The sequence below is a fragment of the Crinia signifera genome, chromosome 5 (assembly GCF_055691185.1).
Source record: "Crinia signifera chromosome 5, ASM5569118v1, whole genome shotgun sequence".
NCBI classification, from domain to species: domain Eukaryota; kingdom Metazoa; phylum Chordata; class Amphibia; order Anura; family Myobatrachidae; genus Crinia; species Crinia signifera.
In genome coordinates, this window is record NC_139221.1 from 304,472,208 (window position 1) to 304,493,858 (window position 21,651).

A 21,651-nucleotide genomic window follows, 5' to 3' on the forward strand; every position below is an offset into this window, starting at 1 on the left:
GTTATCATTTTATGTACTTGATAAATAACAACTGGGCGATGATTAGTTGCTAGGCAACTTTTCCATTTTAGAAGGTCTGACGCCTCTCCCCCAAATCGACTTACACATGGCGGCCTGAGTGAATACTTTCCTTAATGTCTGTAAATCTATAGTGCTCTCTGCATAGATATCACTAAAACTATTTAACCCAGGCATGTCCAAACTGTGGCCCTCCAGCTGTTGTGAAACTACACATCCCAGCATGCCTTGCCATAGTTTTACCATCCCCTAATAGCTACACTGTGGCAAGGCATGATGGGTCATGTAGTTTCACAACAGCTGGAGGGACATAGTTTGGACACGCCTGATTTTAATCAGTCCCCTGGCAAACTGTGGAACTCATGTACTTTTGGAGACAATGCACTTTTCCCAATAAATAATTTTGAAAGAAAACGTAATAATATTTATTTACCCATCATTTACTCAACCAGATACTTAGTATACACTTCATAACATAAGTAAAGAATAACGCCAATCAAAAAGACCTTTATCAGGATGTAAACACATGCACGCATGTATAAATAACATAAAATAACGTAATAAACAACACTTAAAACATCACAAAGTTCATTCAAAACAGCCGAGACCCCAATGAATTATTATTATTGCAAAAGGAAACAAACAGAACGCTCACCCACACACTGTACTCACGTCACACCGGTGCTACGAGTTTCAGCCACCCTAAATGATACACTCGGGTTATATTTGCCCGGGTTGGCAAACGAAATCTAGGATTGTGCACCTGGGTTACCATTTCACTGTTACATTGTGTTCTGCGGACAGAAATGGAGCTAGCAAACTTTCTTCATTAAGATTCTCATTAAATTAGTGGTTCTTCCTTCAGGATCGCTTATAATAATAAAGCATACCAGCCACAATGAGTCATTTTTATCCGCTACGTAGCATAAAATAGTCGTTTCCCACCTTGCAGACCTGTCGGTTGACCTAAAGCGGTTTAGGACAGGATCCATATCCACACTCCACCCACATTTGCCACTTGGACCCAACCCCCTCCTGCATCTGTAAAACTGAGGTGCAAAACACGCCATTTACAACACAGCAGCCAGTTGGCCATACAAAAGTACATCAATGAAACCAAGCGTCTGATTGGTTAATGTGGTTAAGAGAAACTACTGTAAGCTAATGCAATGAATTAGTATATTAAGCCTTTCTCATAAAACCCAATGAGACAAGTGGTAATAGGGCTGGTTGGCGCCTAACATCTACTCACTGATCATCTTGTACTTTGTATGCATCCTAGTTTGGACACCTGTTGTAATCCACCAATAAGCTTCCATGTCTGCTGCAGAATCTATCACCCTATCCGTTATTGGGCTGAGAAGTATGCAGAATGTATTACAGTAGATCTGAACAGACCATTATGTGCCAAGTGTGGTGTCCTATCAGAGGATTTAATAGAAAATAAAAATGCTCTACAATCAACAGAGCAGCCTGTAGTTGCTTTCTGCGTAATGCCACATTTCTGTGAGTGTCCCCCCCACATCCCACCCGATGTCATTGGCTGGGTAAAGAACGGTGTAGAGTTAGCAGTAATGTATGTGTCAGCAGACATTAATGACCTCGCTCACATAAGGGAGCACACTTTTTTTTTTAGAATATATGGGAAAAGAACATTTTCTTTTAGGACATAATGGCAGGTAACAGAATGTTTCATGAATGAAGTTCTGTATAAAGAATAATTCCAGCCCAAACTGTGGAGACTTCTCATTTGGGTATGGGTTGTTGGGTCGACACTAATAAGGTTGACAGGGTCAAAAGATTGACACAAGTAAAAAAAAAAAAAAAATCACACCGCATCCCCTCGCATGGCAAGCCATTCTTCGGGCACAGTGCCCCGATGCGCTTGGCACACTATTCTATTCTCTCTCCACGCCGTAGTGGATGGTAGGGCCTGAAATACCACCTGTGTGTGTGTCTGTGTGGGGGGGGGGGGGGTGGAACTGTCAAACATCCTATCCTGTGTAGATGTGCTTAAGATTTTTTTTGGGGGGGGGGGGCTTGATCCACATAAAAGAGCGAGCGGTAAGAATCTCAGGCCTGTGGTCTTCGCGGATACATTACCTAGCTAGCATCACTGGCATTAAAGCTTTCTTTATTCAATTTCTGCTGGCTACGACTGCATTCATGGTCTGCTACAGCGCGATTCACCCACACCACTGCCCCAGTGCTTAGCGGGTGGGGGATACAGGGGGGTACGATATTAATGAAAGGGAAGTAGAATAAAAATAAAATATATAAAAATAAAGCAAAACATTTTCAAAATAAATAAAATGGCTTTTAAAAATATGTACAATGCTAACATCCACACACATTCACACCGACTGACACACAGAAACAAAAAGAAAACAAACTCAGAAGCAATGCCCACGGAAGTGAAGGACTCCGGATTATTCTCGTCATATATCACCTATCTTCCCTAGCTGAAATTAAAGGAGAACCAACAAAAAAAACTTGATTTTTAAAAGTGTATAAATTAAACTTGAACAGTTTTTTTCTTTTTTTTTCCCTCTTTCTAGAGAAACATTCAAGTGTTATAAAAAAGATATACCGTCATCCACACACAGCGTAGGCAGCCAATCAGTGCTCTGAAAGGATGTTCGTGCAAACACTGCCCATCTTCTGCCATCAAAGATCCATCACTGAGGTAAGAGGTATGGCAATGACTCATGAAGTTAGGTTACTGCTTTGTAGCAAATCAGCATGCTAGATACAATGGCCGCCTACACAGTGTGCAGATGACAGGTACACACCAAGTACTAATACTTCTCCCCCTTAGTACATTAATAGCTCTGGAGAGCGCATGCTCTCCGACTTAAGAGGGTTATTTATGATAGGTTGGAGAGAGATAAAGTACTATCCAATCAGCTTCTAACGGTCATGTTGCAGGCTGCGTTTGAAAAAAATGCCCAGAGCTGATTGGTTGGGTCTTTAGGTCTATCCAAACTTTGATAAATCTACCCCTAAATCAACTTTGACAGCAAGCGGTTGAAACAGCGCCACCTGCAGTTTACAAAAACATACTTAAAAGGGAGGAGCGTCATAAAAAAACCTGTAAACGTAATAAATAGATATTCCTTTTATTATGAAATAAGTTACCAAGTTTTGTCCAATTTAAATTTTACGCAATCCATTTAAAAAATAGTTTGCCGTTGGTGGTTTTCCTTTAACGATTGCACAATCAGTACACAAACACACACACACACACTTGCTCACTGCTTTAGCGAGAGCTGCATAAACCCAGCGCTCTCGTGCAACGAAAAGGTCTGCTTCACAGCTTGAGTGGTCAGCGATGCGTTCCAAGAGTCATAGGAGAACCACGCGCTCTGCATCTCCACTTTAACCAACAAAAAAAAAGCGCAAACGGAAGTCGTTTTTTTTTTTTAGAAAAATCGCCGCCTGGTAGGGAGTCGTTCCTGGACCCCACCGAGGCAGCATCTTGATCCGTTTTGCTTTCTAGAGATTGTTTTCATGAAGACATAATCGAGGTGCCCGCTGGCGCCCGTCGGCCTCAGGGGCGGTAGGTAGACACTGTTCCTGCAGTCTCAGACGTCGTACCAGTTCTTATAGGATGTCCTGTTAGTGCTGGAACGCAGATAAGAACATTAGGAGGAAAGTGAAGCTGGTGAAGCCCGTTATGCTCTTTAGAAGTGCTGAGCGGTCCTTGGGGACTAAGATCTGCGCCAGGTCATTGGTGATGTGCGAGATTTCATGTGCCACGCACACAAATATGAAAGTGCTAATTATGATGTTCAGCATTGGGTTCCCGGGTATGAGGACCAGTATTCCCTTTGTGTCAGCCGCCAACCATATGTGATACTGGCAGATAAATAACTGGAAGGAAAAATAATGTGTTACTAAAACAGCTTTGTCCCATAATGGTACTTACATATATACACATTGGTAACAGGATCATTCATATAGATTGTTCTATAAATGTGCAAGAAAAGTCATTTACATTTTGTACAATATAGGGCTTATTCTGGTCGAATTCGGTGTGAATTCGCAGCGTGTGTTCGCACGCAGGGCCTGTCAATGGATGTTTATGTTAAACATCCATTCGCCGCCTGTGGGTGAATGATGCGGAATGTGCTCGCATATCTAAAGGACTCTCAGGTCACTTAGATTTACGTGCAACCTCGGAAGAAAGTGGGCGGGCAGCCGACATATCAACTGCCTGCCCCGGCACCGATGTCATGGCCCGATAACCATGGGAACGCCCAGTGTTTACATGGGAACGCCCGTGAGATGCTGGGCGTTCCCATGGGTGTGACTATATGCCGGCCCACGCCCGCAGCCTGTTCGCCATGGCCGCACACACCCGGCACATGCACAGAAATGCGGCTGCGCATACGCCAAACATCGGTCCCTGTACGAACGAACGCTTGCTGTGAACGGACCACAATAAGGTCCTATAGCTACAGGCTTTGCATTGAATGATATGGGGCCCGATTCAGGTACTGATACATGAGTGCGGGGTGGTAGATAATAGAACGACAATTAATAGGTCGACGCCATAGGGTTGACAGTACAGAATGCTGAAGTAGAAATGGCCAACCCACATGGTCGACGGACTTTTGTTTTATTGACTTTTGCTTATTTTACTATTAATGTATACAAGTATTTATGGCAGTCAGTTGTGGCGAGGGAAGCGGAGCAGACACCATGCCCGGAGGGGGCCCACTGGGTTCAGCTAAAAAAAATCCCTTGGCCGATTTTTTTTTTTCCTCAATGCCATCCTTTTAAATGTGTGTGAAGCAGTGATAAGGGAGAAGTGAGCCAGAGGAGGAGTGGCCCACGGCAACCAATCAGCTGCTCTGTATAATTTTATATTATGCAAATTGTAGATGTTACCTCAGTGCTGATTGGTTGTTACAGGCCACTCCTCCTCTGGCTCACTTCTCCTCCCTTATCACTGCTTCATACATCTACCCCACAGTGCGAGCCCCACAACTGATCGCCACAGTGGCTTCTTATATACATACATCCCAGAATATATCATTTATATACCGGAGTTTCACCATCTCCCATCCGATGCCTCTAATGGCCGTACTGATGACCAATAAGCAGTTCGCTATGTAGGAAGTCAGCTCAGGGCTCGGATGTAACGGCTGCAGGAGCAGCGCAAGATGCCAATGTCTCTGGCACAATCTGTGGGCAGGACATGATGACGGGAAGGCTGTACAGTACTTCACACCTAATTATACACCTACTGTGACAGCAGGTGGATTATTCTTATTCTGTGCCTTTGCCATTATCTCTCCCACACGTCTTTCTCTAAAGGTGAGTCAGAGTCATCAGCTGCACATAACAGAGGCAATTTGTGAAGCGGAGAAGAATCAGCGATCAGCGCAACAGCAGAGCTGGAACCACAATGCACCTGAATTAGCACAACAGCAGCTAATGTTCCACGGGCCATGCTTTTACAGGTGCCATACTGTATCCAGAGAAGTAGGACACTGAGGACGTGCATAGCGCTTAGTAAAGAACCTTCCAGAATGCAGCCACTAGGGACCAGTGGCCCCGCAGAGTAATGACACAAGTGGTTGGTTCCTAGCGATGGGCATCAGATAATACACCGGGAGCAGTACTATAAAACGTACAGACAGATTATAACCGGAACGGATAGCGCTTAGTATCAGGTACTTACCTCCAAAGAAATTTTTCCAAACCAGGCGAAGAAGGAGCTGTACACAGAGCGGGCGTATCCGGGAATGTTCCTTATAAGAACAAAAGCTAAAATCTGCATGGAAGACAAAAACACACAATGTAGCAAAATACTAAAATATTAATGTTCCCGCTTTTTACCAAGACAATACATAGTAAGGGTATAGTATGCTGGCATTGTTTGCTCTGGTTTTGGGTACGTCATCGTTACTTAAACACAGCACGTAAATAAAAGCCAAGGAGCAGATCTTATATAAATTTGGACATGACTGGTGCCTTTTAAAGAATTGTAGAATCTGGAACAAACCTAATTATTTAAGTAACAAAGTGGCATCATTTCGTCCCAGTTGCCAGGAGGCAAGATAAATATTGGTGCCCCCCCCCCCCGCCCCCAAACAGCTCAACCAGTAAGGTGTGTGACTTAGGAGGCGGATTCAGCTACTGAAGCGATATCGACGGCTTTCAATGAACTGATTCAAACTGGCAGGAGAGGTGCCCCTTGGGAGCAGGAGCCCGGTGGCAGATGTCTCCCAGAGTTACGCCTCTGAGTAACGGTAAGGTAGATGAAACTCACTTTGGATGTTACAACATATATTCTAAAATGCTAAAAAGGCATAGAAATGCTATCACTGCGTTAGGACTACAAATCCCAGCATGCCTAGTAGGAGGCTTAGAGAACATTTCTCCCCATGATCCAGACAATCAGAATCCAGTACCTGTACGACAGAGACCGACGGGTGCATCTCGTTACACTGCGTTTTGTTTTTACAGCTGCTGGCCCATATGGAGTAGGTCTATGGAGAGAAGGCGGAGGAGAGGTGAGACTTCTAATGACCTTACCAAGTGCATGCCTGGTCGGAGATGTGCGCTCTATCGATGTTCTCACAGATGAAGGATTACTGGCATCCTGCGCGTGTGTCTAAGTGGTGCTGGCATTGGAAAATGCTGCTAGGATTTGCAATGCAGCCTGTGGGTGTCAGAATACGTGGTCTGATGGCTGCATTAGTATATCTTTCCAAGTACAGGATTGCAGCTGCGAATGCATTAGCACACAACTGCGAATTAGGCCCACCGCCATCAACTGTATTCACCAAAGCAGTGTTTAAATGACTAATACAGTACGTGATATTGGAGGTGTCACCGTGGCCTGTGCTCTATTGCAGAGGTAACGTACTGTACATCTGCAGAGAGGCAGCAAATCCTACTGTACCTCTCTCTATTATACTGAAGCACTGGTACAATGAATAGATGCATGGATAATGATTGCTAATGGCTACGTATCATCACTCCACCGAGAATTTCTGTACTTTATCATTTATCTGCCTCAAGGGTATAAGGTCGTTCATTTGACACACCATAGGGTGACATGCATTGCGTCGACCACTAAAGGTTGACATGGATAGAAGGTTGACACAAGCATTAGGTCGACAATGGCTAGGTCGACAGTCAAGAGATCGACATAGGTTTTTCACTTTCTTTTTTTTTTGTGCCGACAGGCGGTATTTCATGCCCTACTATCCAATAGGGCGTGGCGGGAGAATAGAAGAGAGTGCCCGAAGCATGGCGAGGGGACGCGGTGCACCGATATGGTGTCCATGTCAACATTCCAGATGGAAAAAAAAAAAAGAGAAGTGAAAAACCCATGTCGACCATTTGACTGTCGACCTAGCCATTGCTGACCTAATGCTTGTGTCGACATTCCATCCATGTCGACCTAAGCCATTTCGACCTTCAGCGGTCGACCCAATGCATGTCGACCCAATGACCCGTACCCGCCTAAGAGGTACCCGGTTTTTCATTATGGCAAGCAAGAAAATGCATATTTAACAACAAGATGACTATTTTACCTGATTGCACCATTTATAGCTATGTAGTGTTCACTGTAGCACCCTGCATCTTCCAAAACCCATGCAGTCCCCTTTCCCTCCCTGAGCTGTCGCTTTTTGCAGTGGACTTGTAGCACAGTGCAGTCTGTATCTCAGCACTGATATGCAGACTAGACATGTGCTAGAAACATCACAGCAGAGAGCGACACCCAGACTTCCCATTGTGCGTTTGCTCCTTGACTGCTGGGTCTCTGCCACTTACTATAAACTCACTGTGGCCCTGCTATAAAGCATCTGTAACTGAACGAATTAGAGTCGTGGGTTCTAACTGACCCCACCGGAGCCGGAACGTGGGCAGAGATTGTTTTATCCGGGAACAGATCACAGACGCGAGGATGACGGCAGGAATAACTCACAGCCATCACGCTGATGCCCGTATGCAATCTTGTTTTTATTTGAATTCACATTCGCCATGGTTGAGGTAGCAGCAGAAATTGTGCCCTCGCAGATTGGATACACAACATAAAATGCAAATGTGCCGCCTTTGTGAGAGGCCGGCAATCAATCACTGCTAGCAACAACAAAACTGCGCAATCAAATAGAAGGAGGTTTCTGCAAATGGACAAATGGGAAGTGTACTACAAATGTCAGCTGGTTTTATGGTCTTATCATAAAGCGGACATTACCTATAGCTACCAGGCAAGAGGATGCTTCATTTACTGCAATCCCCCCCTCCCCAGCACTCTAGCGCTTCCAAACTAAAAATTGTATTAAATGTCCTATTGTGTACGAAGCTTCTGTATGACCCCACACGGCCTTCGTGTGGGCAAGGGGAGAAGAAGCCTGCTAGGTCACCGTGGCTGATGCATGCTGGGAACAGGAGGGCCACTTGTCCGCTGCGCTTAGGCGGTTAATTGGAAATTTTCTATTTTTTATAAACTTACCAGAAAAGAAACCACAGAAAAGAAGAGTAAAACGTTTGACACTTTGTTGGAAAACAGCGGATCTCCTTTCCCCTCCGATAGCACTTGGAGCTTCTGTAGCGCCAGGTACACAAAGGCAAACAGCATGCCGTGGAAGACAGCCTAGACAGGGGAATAGGCACAATATAAATACCACAGTATATAGTGCTCTAACATCCACAGAGATATGTCCACAGATACGGTGTACACATGAGAAAGCCAACACTGGGATGTCATTGTCAGGGTGTGGTGTATTTTGTTGATACTCAATATGTCAACATGAGAATTACCATGCGGACAGTCATCATGTCCATACTGATGAAATGCTTAGAATGTGGCCAAAATATCACATGGGGTCTACTGGTGACCTTCCTAGTACGGTGTGTTGGCAGCAGTTAGGGTGACTTCCAGAGGATCCTTCATATCTTTCAGTGATATGACTAATCTTAGCCCCTCCCGCTAGTGCCTAACCCTAACCATTCCTTCTGTATCCTTTCTGCGGTACGGTACTGCACACCCCCCCCCCCCCCCCCCCCCCACCCTAGTGCCTAACCTCTCCTCCTGTAGCCTATACCTTACCCTCCCCTCCCAGAACCCATGTCTCCACCTAGTGCCTAACCCTAACCTCCCCTCCTATAGCCTATCCCTTACCCTCCCCTGCGGTACTGTTCCCCTCACCCTGGTGCCTAACCTCTCCACCTGTAGCCTATCCCTTACCCTCCCCTGCGGTACTGTACCCCCCCCCCCCCCCCCCCCAAGTGCCTAACCCTAACCGTTCCTTCTGAAACCTTTCACTTACCCTCCCCTGCAGTACTGTTCCCCTCACCCTGGTGCCTAACCTCTCCTCCTGTAGCCTATCCCTTACCCTCCCCTGCGGTACTGTACCCCCCCCCCCCCAAGTGCCTAACCCTAACTGTTCCTTCTGAAACCTTTCACTTACCCTCCCCTGCAGTACTGTTCCCCTCACCCTGGTGCCTAACCTCTCCTCCTGTAGCCTATCCCTTACCCTCCCCTCCTAGAACCCATGTCTCCACCTAGTGCCTAACCCTAACCTCCCCTCCTGTAGCCTATCCCTTACCCTCACCTACGGTACCCTACCCTCACCCTTGTGCCTAACCCTAACCTCCCCCCTGTAGCCTTTCTCTTACCCTCCCCTGCGGTACTGTACCCCCTCCACCTAGTGCCTAACCCTTCCTTCTGTAGCCTATCCCTTACCCTCCCCTGCCGTATACTAACACTCACCCTAGTGCCTAACCCTAACCTCTCCTCCTGTAGCCTAATCCTTACCCGGCTCCGTATCCTAACCCCCCCTTACACAATTTAGTGCCTCTGCTGCTGATCAAAGTAGAATCTCGGCACTTCAACACCCTGCACATGCCGAAACGTTCATCGTTGACATAGCATATTCCAACATTATGACTACATCCCTCTCTGTAGACATCCTGCCGTCATCCGTCAGCATATAAGTGCTGACATTAACCTCTGTAGCAGGCTGGCAGCCATTAGAGCAAGACGTGGCTCCGTTTAGCTCCAGCACAACGCAGGCTGAAAGCTCCTATCCAGGCACCTACAGAACTCAGCAGCTGGCCGCACAGCCTCCCAGAGACCCCCAGAGGCTAGCGGAGCTACCGGCGGGTGGCAGCGGAGTCGGGGCGGCCGTTTGCGCCCGCTCGCGGATTGCGGCCTACCCGATCCCCGGAAGCCGCGGCCTAAATTTCAACGGCCGGCCGCACTGCGGGCTCCACAGCGGACGTCTGCCGCGAAACAGCGCGCGGAGACGCCAGCACTCACCCCCTGCTCGGACAACCACCCGGAGACCCCCCCAGCGCCACACACAAGGTCTGTGCCCGTCCCCACCCTCATAAAACCCCCCTATTAACCCCAGCTCCTGGCCTTCTGAGCGGCGGCCATCTTGAAGGTGGCAGAGCTAAACACCTCTGCACACAGACAGCTCTTTAGGCTGAACAGTTAAGCTGCAGTGCTGATTTCTGCCCTTCATTACAAGAAAACTACCTGTCTCCCTCCCTCTGCCCTGCTGAGTGTGGATGGTGCCTCTCAGGCAGAGAAATCACCAGCCACCTCAGGACTATCAACCAGCCCTCCTGCAATCCCCAGTGCAGAGGTTAAAAAGCAGTACTACAAGAGACTGATCCCCTTCCCCACACTCAAACATCTGGCTATATTATTATAATACCAGAACCTGCATTGGACCCACACTGCGCCCCCCTTTGCTACGACTGAGACAGCCCCGCCCACAGCGCAGATCATAGCGTGGCAAAATAACAGCTACCCATCAACATACTGAAGATCGGACGCAATTTACACACCCCGCCCAGAGCCCCGCGAAGTGGTTGGGGGGCCCACCTGCCGTCTAGAGAATACAGCCCCAGAGCAGAAACCGGAGATGATGACCTCACTCCACACTGACCCGTCTTCCCACTTGAGATGATTTACCCGAAAACCTGCTGATGCCAGGCCAATGAGGGAACGCGGCCGGGACTTCGCCACGCTACTCTTTTACTACTTTTAGCTACCAACCTGGCGGCCCCATGACCGCCTAGATGTGAACTGCCTTCTCACCAGCATGGTCAAGTCTGGTAAAAAGAAAGGAAGCACCCCGAAACCAAAAGCGAATCCGACCCAGGGAGATCTGAGACCCTTTTTACTCTCTGCCATACCGAGTGACTCTGAAACTAACACCCCCCCAAGCCCACTTCTCAACTGCTCCTCTATACCCCCTTCCCCCAAGACAATGGAACATCCCTCCTCCCCCACCCAAGGGGAACCCACTCTCAAGGAACTCATGGCGTACATGAAAACCTTACCCACCGAACAATATATACAAAACATCATGCGTAAGGAGTTGGCAACGATCAAGCAAGATGTAACTCAACTAACTGAAAGAGTGGATGTCCTCGAGGAACATCAGGAGTCTGCTGACACATTCACAAAATCCCTCTGCGAAGTCATCGCAGCCCAAACACTCGAAATCAAATCCCTCAGAACACGGGTCCTAGACCTGGACAACAGAGGCCGTCGTAATAACATCAGAGTAAGAGGCATCCCTGAAGATGTCCCCCCGGCAAACCTCATAGATGTCTTAACAAAGATCTTCAACGAGATCCTGGGGAAAGACTCTTCAAACACTATCACCTTTGATCGAGCACACCGAGCGCTCAAACCAAGAGGTCTCTCTGCAGACCGCCCAAGAGACGTTATATGCCGCCTACACTATTTCTCCCAAAAGGAGGAGATAATGAATAAAGTGAGGAGACTAGACGGGCTAACTTTCAACAACGAACCCATTGCCCTATACCAAGATCTTTCATGGCACACCCTCCAGCAGCGGAAAACTCTCAAACCCATTACCGACGAGCTACGAAAACGCCAACTAAAATACAGATGGGGATTCCCCTTTCAACTACAAGTAGCACTGTCGGGGAAAATCTACTCCCTACAATCTCCCTCAGATCTCCCAACCTTTTGCTCTGGTCTAGGCCTTCCCCCCATGAAGATTCCGGATTGGGAATTTAACCCACCAGACTTGACCCCTCCCCAGCTGAACAAAAATGGAACACCATGGCAAACTACTCGAGACTCTAGCAAGAAATCCTCCCTGGCTCAGGCCTGCATCCAGAACATTCCCGCCAAAGATCCATCACCTTCTGGGTCGACATGATTATCTCCTAGACTCCAGCGATCCATGGACTTCCTGGGTGTCGAAGGTCGGGTGAGACATACCCTTTCACCTGCTCACCAAAAAAAAAAAAAAAACCCCGTCTAATGACGCCCCTACTACATATTAGTGAGACAGACTGGTCTCCGCAGTTCTTTTTTGTTCCTTTATTACAAAGTTTAAATGTTTTTTCTTACTATTAAGTTAAGGTTGGTTTCACTAACATTGTAATTATCTTCTTGAAGTGTATTATGCAACACTCTCAATGTGGCGCCCCAGGTGGCGTTCCCTAGTTACCCCCATACCCCGCACTTGGCCTACTTGGCCCAATGAGACACCGAATGTACAATACAACTGGTAGTCTCATGGCGGATTGTTACATATTACCGATGTTTATTTTTCTTGTACTTTTTTACCCTGTGTTTTCCCCCATCCCACCCTCATATACTCTTGTCCCCTCAGTCCAATCCGAACGTCCTTCTGCTAAACCAAACCCTACCCAGGATGTCAAGTCCAGGTAAACTTAAAATTGTCTCATTCAACGCTAGAGGTCTGAACATCCCCGAAAAAAGATCTCAATTACTGAATATGCTTTGGTCAGAGAGGGTGGATGTAGCTCTGATACAAGAAACTCACTTTAAAGGATCCACACGTCCTCCATCCCTGACCAATTATAGATTCCCCTTAGCATACTACTCAAACAATCCTGACAGCAAAACGAAAGGTGTAGCTGTTGTATTCTCACGATCCCTACAAGTTACGGAAATCAAGACCCATAAAATAGTTCCAGGTAGAATACTAGTAGTCACTTGCACAATCTTCTCCAGTCCCTACACATTCATAGCCCTCTACGCCCCTAACAGCAATCAACCTTCATTTCTTAGCTCCCACTTATCAAAATTAGAACCTCTATATAAGGGAACTGTTATTTTAGGAGGTGACCTCAATTGGACCATGGACCCACCTGTAGACACCTCCCCCCCCTCTCCTAGATTTTCAATACGCAAGCATAGACAAGTAAGGAAGCTATTACACAACTCACAACTAGCTGACTCGTGGAGAGTTTTGAACCCTAATGGCCGCGACTATACCTTTTTCTCCCATCCACACCAAACTTACTCCCGACTAGACTACCTATTTATTAGCCACAGACACCTCCCACAGATAACTCAAGCCGAAGTCGGATCGATCCATCTATCAGACCACGCCCCAGTTTTCCTGACCCTAGCGACTTCCTACCGCAACCCAGCCCAATGGTCTTGGCGTCTCAATGATTCTCTCCTTCAAGACAAATATTGCAAATCCGAACTAGATAAAACTTTAGCCGATTACTTCTCTATCAACGAGACAGACGAGGTCTCCAAAACGATCCTCTGGGAAGCGCATAAATGCGTAATGCGAGGTAAACTGATCCAACTAGGCTCATATATGAAAAAATCTAGATCAACAGCTGTAGAATCACTACTACAAAAAATTCACCTCCTAGAAACTCGCCACAAATCCTCCCTAGCACCTGGTGACCTCCTAGACCTAGCTGAAGCCCGCGACCAACTGAAAAAACTACTCAACCTTAAAACTCAAGCATCCATACGAAAATGTAAATACAGATACTACCAGTGGGGCAACAAGCCCGGACGCCTACTGGCTCAGGCTCTTAGGGCCCAGAAAACAGCCTCCTTTATTTCAAACATGAAAAATAAATCAGGTACACTCTGCTTTAAAACACCGGAAATTGCAGCCTGTTTTAAAGAATACTACTCGGCACTACACAACCTCACAGACCCATCCTCAACAACAAACCCTATCCCAAACCTAATTAATTCTAAACGATACCTAGAAAAGGTCGCATATCCCACACTCCCGTCGGCAGCTAGAACCTCCCTAGACGAACCCTTCACGACACTGGAGGTAGACCGTGCCATAGTCTCTCTGCCTTCAGGCAAAAGCCCCGGCCCGGACGGATTCCCGGCGACATACTACAAAACCTTCAAAGAAGTCCTTACCCCCAAAATAGTCCAAGTCTTTAACTCCATAACAGCTACCCATTATTTTCCCCCTCAGTCCCTAGAAGCTCAAATCACTGTAATCCCAAAACAAGGAAAAGATCCCTCTATATGCCCCAGCTACAGACCTATATCCCTGCTCAATGTAGATCTAAAACTGTATGCAAAATTACTGGCCACTAGACTGAACGAATTTCTCCCCATGCTCATACACAATGACCAAGTCGGCTTCGTACCCGGCCGCGAGGCAAAAGACAACACTACAAAAATAATCTCTTTAATTCATCTAGCCTCCAAGAGCCAAAATCCTACCATTTTACTGTCGACCGATGCCGAAAAGGCTTTCGACAGGGTCAACTGGGACTTCATGAGGGCAGTGCTGGAACACATTGGGTTAGGGCAGGTATCACTCCACAGAATAATGGCTCTTTACTCACATCCCTATGCCAGAGTTAAAGTAAACGGAACCCTATCTGACACTTTTTCCATTAGCAATGGTACAAGACAGGGTTGCCCACTCTCCCCCCTCATCTTTGTCTTATGTATCGAAGCCCTCGCTAGGGCAATTAGGAAGAATAACCAAATTACAGGCCTACAAGTTGACGACACCAATTACAAACTAGCCCTATTCGCAGATGATGTCCTGACAATCCTCACAAAACCCTCCCACTCACTCCCACATTTTATGCAGGAACTGAACACTTTTAGCGCCCTTTCCAACTTTAAAGTGAACACCACTAAATCATATGCCCTGAACATCTCCGCACCTCCCAAAGAAATAAATGCCCTAAAAGCCCTCTATCCATTTATTTGGAAAGACTCCCATATCACATACCTGGGGGTTCAACTCCCTAGAGATCTCTCACAACTATTCACCCTAAACTTCCACCCCATCCTCAAAGCTATCAAAAAGGATTTTTGCAGATGGCAATACAAAACAATTTCATGGTTAGGTCGTATCGGCGTGGTCAAAATGAACACACTCCCTCGCCTACTGTATCTCCTTCAAGCGCTCCCGATTAAGCTCCCAGACTCCTGGTTTCAGACCATCCAATCCCTGATCCAACAGTTTATCTGGGCTCGCAAAACCCCCAGGATTAGCAAATCCACCCTGACGCGGCCAACTGCTCAAGGTGGATTCCAACTTCCGGATATTAGAAAATATCACCAAGCCATCATGTTAGGTAGGGTCCTAGATTGGACACGAAGTAGGGAGCTCAAACAATGGGTGGTTCTGGAGGGACTATATGCTCAACAGTACCCCGAAATTTTCCCCTGGCTTCCATCCCTTCCTAAACTCCCACATCAACACCCGACCATCTCCCCTACATTGAAGGCATGGAAGCTCTTACGCAAGAAATCGATGATTTCCTCAGATATAGGCCCCCTCACATCCTTCCTAGGGAACCCAGCTTTCACACCAGGCATTACTCTCTCCCACTACAAACCGTGGGCCCTGGAAGGCCTCTTTAGGCTAGGCCAACTAACACAAAACTCGGTGGTGCTGCAATTCTCTGACATCCGGAAAAAATGGGATATCCCACAATCAGACTTCTGGAAATATCTCCAGGTTAGGCATTTCCTTCACACAAAGAACACACTAAAACATGCCTCTAGAGAACTATCCCCCTTCGAGAGACTATGTATCTCCCCTGCCCACCCTAAACGTATAATTTCTTCCCTATACCAAATCCTACAACAACACACTCCTCAGGAAACCATGCCCTTTCTCAGGAAGTGGGAAAAAGACCTAGATATCAAAATCACAGAGAGGGAATGGGAGGCTATCTTCATGAAAACCCATACAAGCTCCATATGCACTCAAGTCAAAGAAACCCAATATAAAGTTCTGATGAGATGGTACAGACACCCATCCCTTCTCCACACAATATCCCCGTCAAACTCCCCTACCTGCTGGAGGTGCCGGAAAGATTTAGGCACAATGGTGCATATATGGTGGTCATGCCCTCTAATTCAACCATTCTGGAGGGAGGTAATCTCTGTGTCATCGGACATAACACATACTCCTATCCCCTCCAACCCCTCCTTCTGGTTGCTAAACCACTCAACTATACCGCTTTCCTCACATAAAAAATCCATACTACGGCACCTAAGCAACGCAGCTCGTGCAGTAATCCCTGCTCTCTGGAAGTCCCAGAATCCACCCACCCGTCTTACCTGGTTTTCGAGGATAGACTATTACATGAACATGGAGGACTTGCTCCTCAGCTCTAAAGATAGGATGCCAGAATTCACGGCCATTTGGCTTCCATGGTTAAACTACAAATCTTCCAACCTATACAAAGACTATGTGGTGGCCCATGGAAGACCCAATCAATCCTCTCTTCCATCACTTTGCAACTCTACAACTAATTAAAGGATACTACTAAGGATTGGACAACCCCCTCACCCCCCCCCCCTACTCACACTCAACTCTAGAAACCCTCCAATCCCGAACCCCCCCCCCCCCCTCCTCCTATCTTTCCTTGGTTAGAAGAATACCCTTGTATGTTATGCTGTTATATTCGAGACTGCAATACTGTAACGATTACTGTAAATGTAATGTCAACATCTGTAACCTAAATCATTCGCAAAGATACATGTTTATTACTTCTCTAATTTCTGTACTTGAATACTTTAACTCAATAAAAACAGAATTTAAAAAAAAAAAACCTCTGTAGCAGTCACTATTTCTGCTGCATAGAAGGCGCTCTGACACAGCAGACATTATTAAAGATTAGTACAATAAATATTCATGTCTAGTAGGAAGATCATAACAGACTTACATATCGGTCTAACTTCCATCTAAACCACCATTCATAGACGTCTCCGTTCAACTCAAACAGCTTGGATATCGGCCATAGAGAAAAGATATTCTCGAAAGAACCCTTGATGGAACAAACAGCACCACTGGTTATACTGGTCATGATTACATAGCTCAGGTCACACAGTACAGTGTGCTAGAGAATCACAGAATTGTCACATGCGCACGGATGGGGACAGAGGTTTAAGTGATGGGGTTAACTCAATTAAATACAAGGTTGCAAAAGCAAGCTACAGTAGCATCAGGAGACGGCTGAAGAGTTACAGCAAGCAGTGTTTCACTAGCTGGTCATGGCTTCTAGGTCAGTGGTTCTCAACCTTGGTCCTCAGGACCCCCCAACAGTGCACGGTTTCCAGGTCACCCTGCAGGTGCAAAGGTACACATATTATTCACTGACACATTTTAAAAGATCCACAGGTGGGGGTAATTACTTCACTTGTGATTCTGTGTGGAGACCTGGAAAATGTGAACTGTTGAGGGGTCCTGAGTACCGAGGTTGAGGACCACTGATCTAGGTGCTAGATTTCTCTCAGGGTGCTCGTTACAGGTCCCCGAGACCTTTGATTAATTATTACTGGAATTAATAATAGCGTTATAACAATGACCGACACCACATCAATAACACAAATAACCTACACCAAGAGAAAAGAGCATGTAGCCGTACCTGAGAGCAGGAGAGCAGGTATATGCACAGCATCAGGAAAGCAAGCTTTAAAATAAGGCCAAAATTCCACAGGTAGTTCCCTGTAGGAAACAGAAGAGAAATGTATTAATGATGTTCCGTGTGTTATACAGCTGTGGTATGCGTGTGGACACAGTACACCTATTTAGCCATCACCGGTTTTATTCTGTATAATGTACATAATACATAAAATTCTGTAACTACAGTATTAGGGATGCCAATGCCGGGATCGGGATTGGCGGGATCCCGGGATTTTGGGCTTTTTTTAAGCCGGGATTTCAATCCTGGGATTGGAGTCTCCAATGTCTGCCGGTCCCAATCGCTGCGTCTGCAGTTCCCTGCCTGCATGGTCTCTAGCCGTGCGTCCCCTTCTGCCGCTCAGCCACCTTGTCTGCGGCCTCCGCTCGCCCGCCCTGTCCGTTGCCTACGCGCACTAAGTAAGTTGCAAAAGGACTGCTTCTAAGCAGTCAGGAGGCCAATCCCGGTTCCCAAATCCCGGGATTGAAAGAAATGGGCCGGAATTGGCTTCTGATTAGAGATCACAATGTTACATACAGTATCTGATAATTGGGATAATGTTACGTGTAGGAAGCATAGGAACGAGAAATATAAAAGTGAACATGAAGACCCAGCTGTTTAGTGAGCAGAACCAATTACCAGAAGCTTTAGGTCTGAGTGATGTCACTACAGATGTGTCCATGTACATCTGGCCTCCACTGGTCAAACAGCCCTACTGTAGCACCAGGAGGATTTTTTGGTTAAAATGCATCCGATTTGCAAAATGGAGTGAATTCCGCACAAGCGGCATCTGCTGAATAAAATGATATGCTGCATGCCTATATTCTGTGTGCGATTGCCGCTGTATCTGCATACAAAATGCTACTTGAGTGTTTTCCGGAAAAAAAACCCCACGAAGTTTCCATTTCTTACAGCGGCAGTCACGCAATGAGTAAAAGTCTGCCGCATATCATTTTATTCAGCAGAAGCTGCTTGTGCATCCCATTCGCTGTATTTTTTTTCAAATAAGATGCATTTAAACGGAAAACGACAGAAAAAAATACACCCCGTGCTACAGAGTCACATAAAGCTCACATGTTACACATAATGCCACTTGTGTCGTATGGAGAAAAGATGTATGTGGACACATCTGTACTTATCCCACTGATCAGCTGCACACACATTGATTCATTCCAAGGCAAAAATTCCACCAAAGGAGATAACCTTGACATTCCTGATTTCAACATTTACAATGTCAACACCAGGTGGCCTATGTTGGTCAAGTGACATGATCAACATTAGAAGTCGACTTTGGAAATGTACATTGTAAAAATGCTGACTGTTCCATGAGGCTTAGGGTTACCGATAGCAACAGAATAACATGAAAAACAGTACGACGTTCTAATACCGTCCACATAACATTAGTGTCAACATGCTGAACGTTAACAGTACAAACTTATTAACACTATAACTATGCCGACATGTCTGCAGAATCCAATTGGGTGGGGGGAGGGGGCATTTAAAAGGGATAACTAATATTTGAATACGATTTATTTGAAAATGTATAGGATAAGTCTACAGAACATAGGGCCTTATTCTAGTTCACTCTTTCTGGCAAATTCCTTCTTAGATGGACATAACCATGGGCCTTAATTTGGTTCATTCTTTCTGACAAAATCCTTCTTAGATGGGCAAAACCATGTGCACTGCAGGTGGGGCAGGTGTTACTTGTGCAGAGAGAATTAGATTCGGGTGGGGTTTTACTTCAAAGTGAGATCTATATTGCAGTGTAAAAATAAAGCAGTCAGTTTTTCCCTGCACAGAAACAAAATTACTCACCCAAATCTAATTCTCTCTGCACATGTTACATCTGCCCCCCCTGCAGTGCACATGGTTTTGTCCATCTAAGAAGGATTTTGTCAGAAAGAATGAACCAAAATAAGGCCCCATGTGCACTGCAGGGGGGCAGATGTAAAATGTGAGATAATTAGATTTGGGTGAGTTATTTTGTTTTCTGTGCAGGGTAAATACTGGCTGTTTTACTTTTACACTGCAATATAGATCTCACTTTGAAGTAAAACCCCACCCAAATCTAATTCTCTCTGAAAAAGTAAAATCTGCCCCCTGCAGTGCACATGGTTTTGTCCATCTAAGAAGGATTTTGTCAGAAAGTGTGAACTAGAATAAGGCCCATATAGTGGATACATCATTCTGTACAGAAAACATGCTTCTGCGCATAGTAACGCAGCAAAAATGAGTACACATATGTATATACAAATTAAAAAAAAAAAAAATATATATATACCATTGGCTTTCTTCTGGATAATTTGCGGCCATAATGCCATTGACCCATAAATCACCATGAACCAGAAGGTAACTAATGGAACGAAGTAATAGAACTGGTAGGGGCGATCCATCACTATACACAGGACAACCACCAAGAAGTTGAGCCGGAAAACCACCTGGTTAAAATGAAAAACAAAACAATGTAAGTACTTTTCTGCATTTACTGGCAACACAAAGCAGATTCCAGGGGCCGTTCCATTCCCACGCTGTCATATTCTCCATTTGCTTAGGTGTAGGCAGTTTGTGGGTTTATTTTTAACTATGGTTTGTAGCTGTGCTACCTTTTATAGAATCCGTACTCCGAGTAAATGTCTCTTCTGCCCACATTGTTGCAACAAGGTGTTGCAGTTGCTGGAACTCAATGGTGTAAACCAGAACTGGGTGCTGTGGTCACTCTTGTAGGGTTGGTGGATTCAGGACCAAATCAAATTATTTATGGTCCATTTGATTGGCCGCCACCAGCACCAGATGTGCCTATCAGAGAATACATGGACAAAGCCAAGCACCACCTTGTCCACCACCACCACAATCGTGCTTATAGCAACGGACTTATTTTAATAATTTTTGCTGAATTTCTCAACAATAAACTTTTGGATTCTTGTGTAGTTTGGTGACCTAACTTTGTAAGCTGCATTCCCATAAATATAGGTTTATTTAAAAAAAAAAAAAATGTCTGAATGGAGATGGGTGCATTTTAAAGGATATTCTGACCCTTTTTTAATAAAGGTAAAAGGCCCAAAGGGGTCATTCCCTGTCAGTTCAACCAGGCATGACAGCCACCGACTCAAATTTGCATGATACTTCGTACAAGTAATACTACAACATAGCTATCAAACCATGCAAAAAAAAAAAAAAATTATCTACGCCTCAGTTTTTGAGTTTTGAAAAATTGCTCAGAATTGACACTCCTGATGCTCCGAGGTGTATGTTAAAAAAATATTCCTCTCTCAGTAACTAATTCACATATATCACTTGGCAACTTGAACCCTTTATCATTCAAAACATGGAGATTACAGAAAAAATGTTTGATCAATCTTGCCTGACTCAGAGTCATTCTACATTCCTTTATTTCACACAAATGGGTGTGAAAAAGAAAGTGGGCTCAATAAGCATTATCAAGCTAAGGCAGATAAATGAGCATTTCCCTTTTCTGCTTAAATTGAACCTTAACCCGTTGGGTGCCAACATTGCTGTGAATCTCTCACAACAGCCGTAGAAAATGGCAGCGCAGCTTGCATCGACTGCGTTTTTTTGGGTGCAATATTTACCTAATCTTCAATTAATTGACTTGGCGGTACTTGTATTTATTTATGTTAAAAGAACGGTCGTTACGAGCGACGCTGAGATTTTAGCGGATATTTTGAAGATTACTCACAGCAACGATGGCACTGAAAGGGTTAAAGTATACTTCATAAGGCTATGAAAGAAAAATACTGGGATTTCAATTGCCTGTGTGAGTATTTTAATGTTTGATTACAATTCTATCTGTAAAAATGAAAATTTCCATTATGTATAATTTTTCCAGCCAGGGGGGTATTTTAAGTTGTATACTTGTGTATATATATATATATATATATATATATATATATATATATATATATATATATATAT

General features: G+C 45.3%; 1 protein-coding gene across 1 annotated transcript in view; it reads right to left on the reverse strand.

Annotated features, from left to right (window-relative positions):
• Nucleotides 1-416: 416 nt before the first annotated feature.
• Nucleotides 417-21,651, reverse strand: part of CASD1 (CAS1 domain sialic acid O acetyltransferase 1) — a 54,228-nt gene continuing 32,993 nt past the window's right edge. Inside the window, exons 12-18 of the mRNA XM_083189442.1 lie at nt 20,000-20,156; nt 17,680-17,759; nt 16,978-17,079; nt 8,495-8,635; nt 6,441-6,518; nt 5,708-5,800; nt 417-3,891 (exon numbers count right to left, since the gene is read on the reverse strand). Coding sequence (XP_083045568.1) covers nt 3,637-3,891; nt 5,708-5,800; nt 6,441-6,518; nt 8,495-8,635; nt 16,978-17,079; nt 17,680-17,759; nt 20,000-20,156 — 906 coding nt within the window. The 3' untranslated portion in view covers nt 417-3,636. The remainder of the gene's footprint in view (nt 3,892-5,707; nt 5,801-6,440; nt 6,519-8,494; nt 8,636-16,977; nt 17,080-17,679; nt 17,760-19,999; nt 20,157-21,651) is intronic.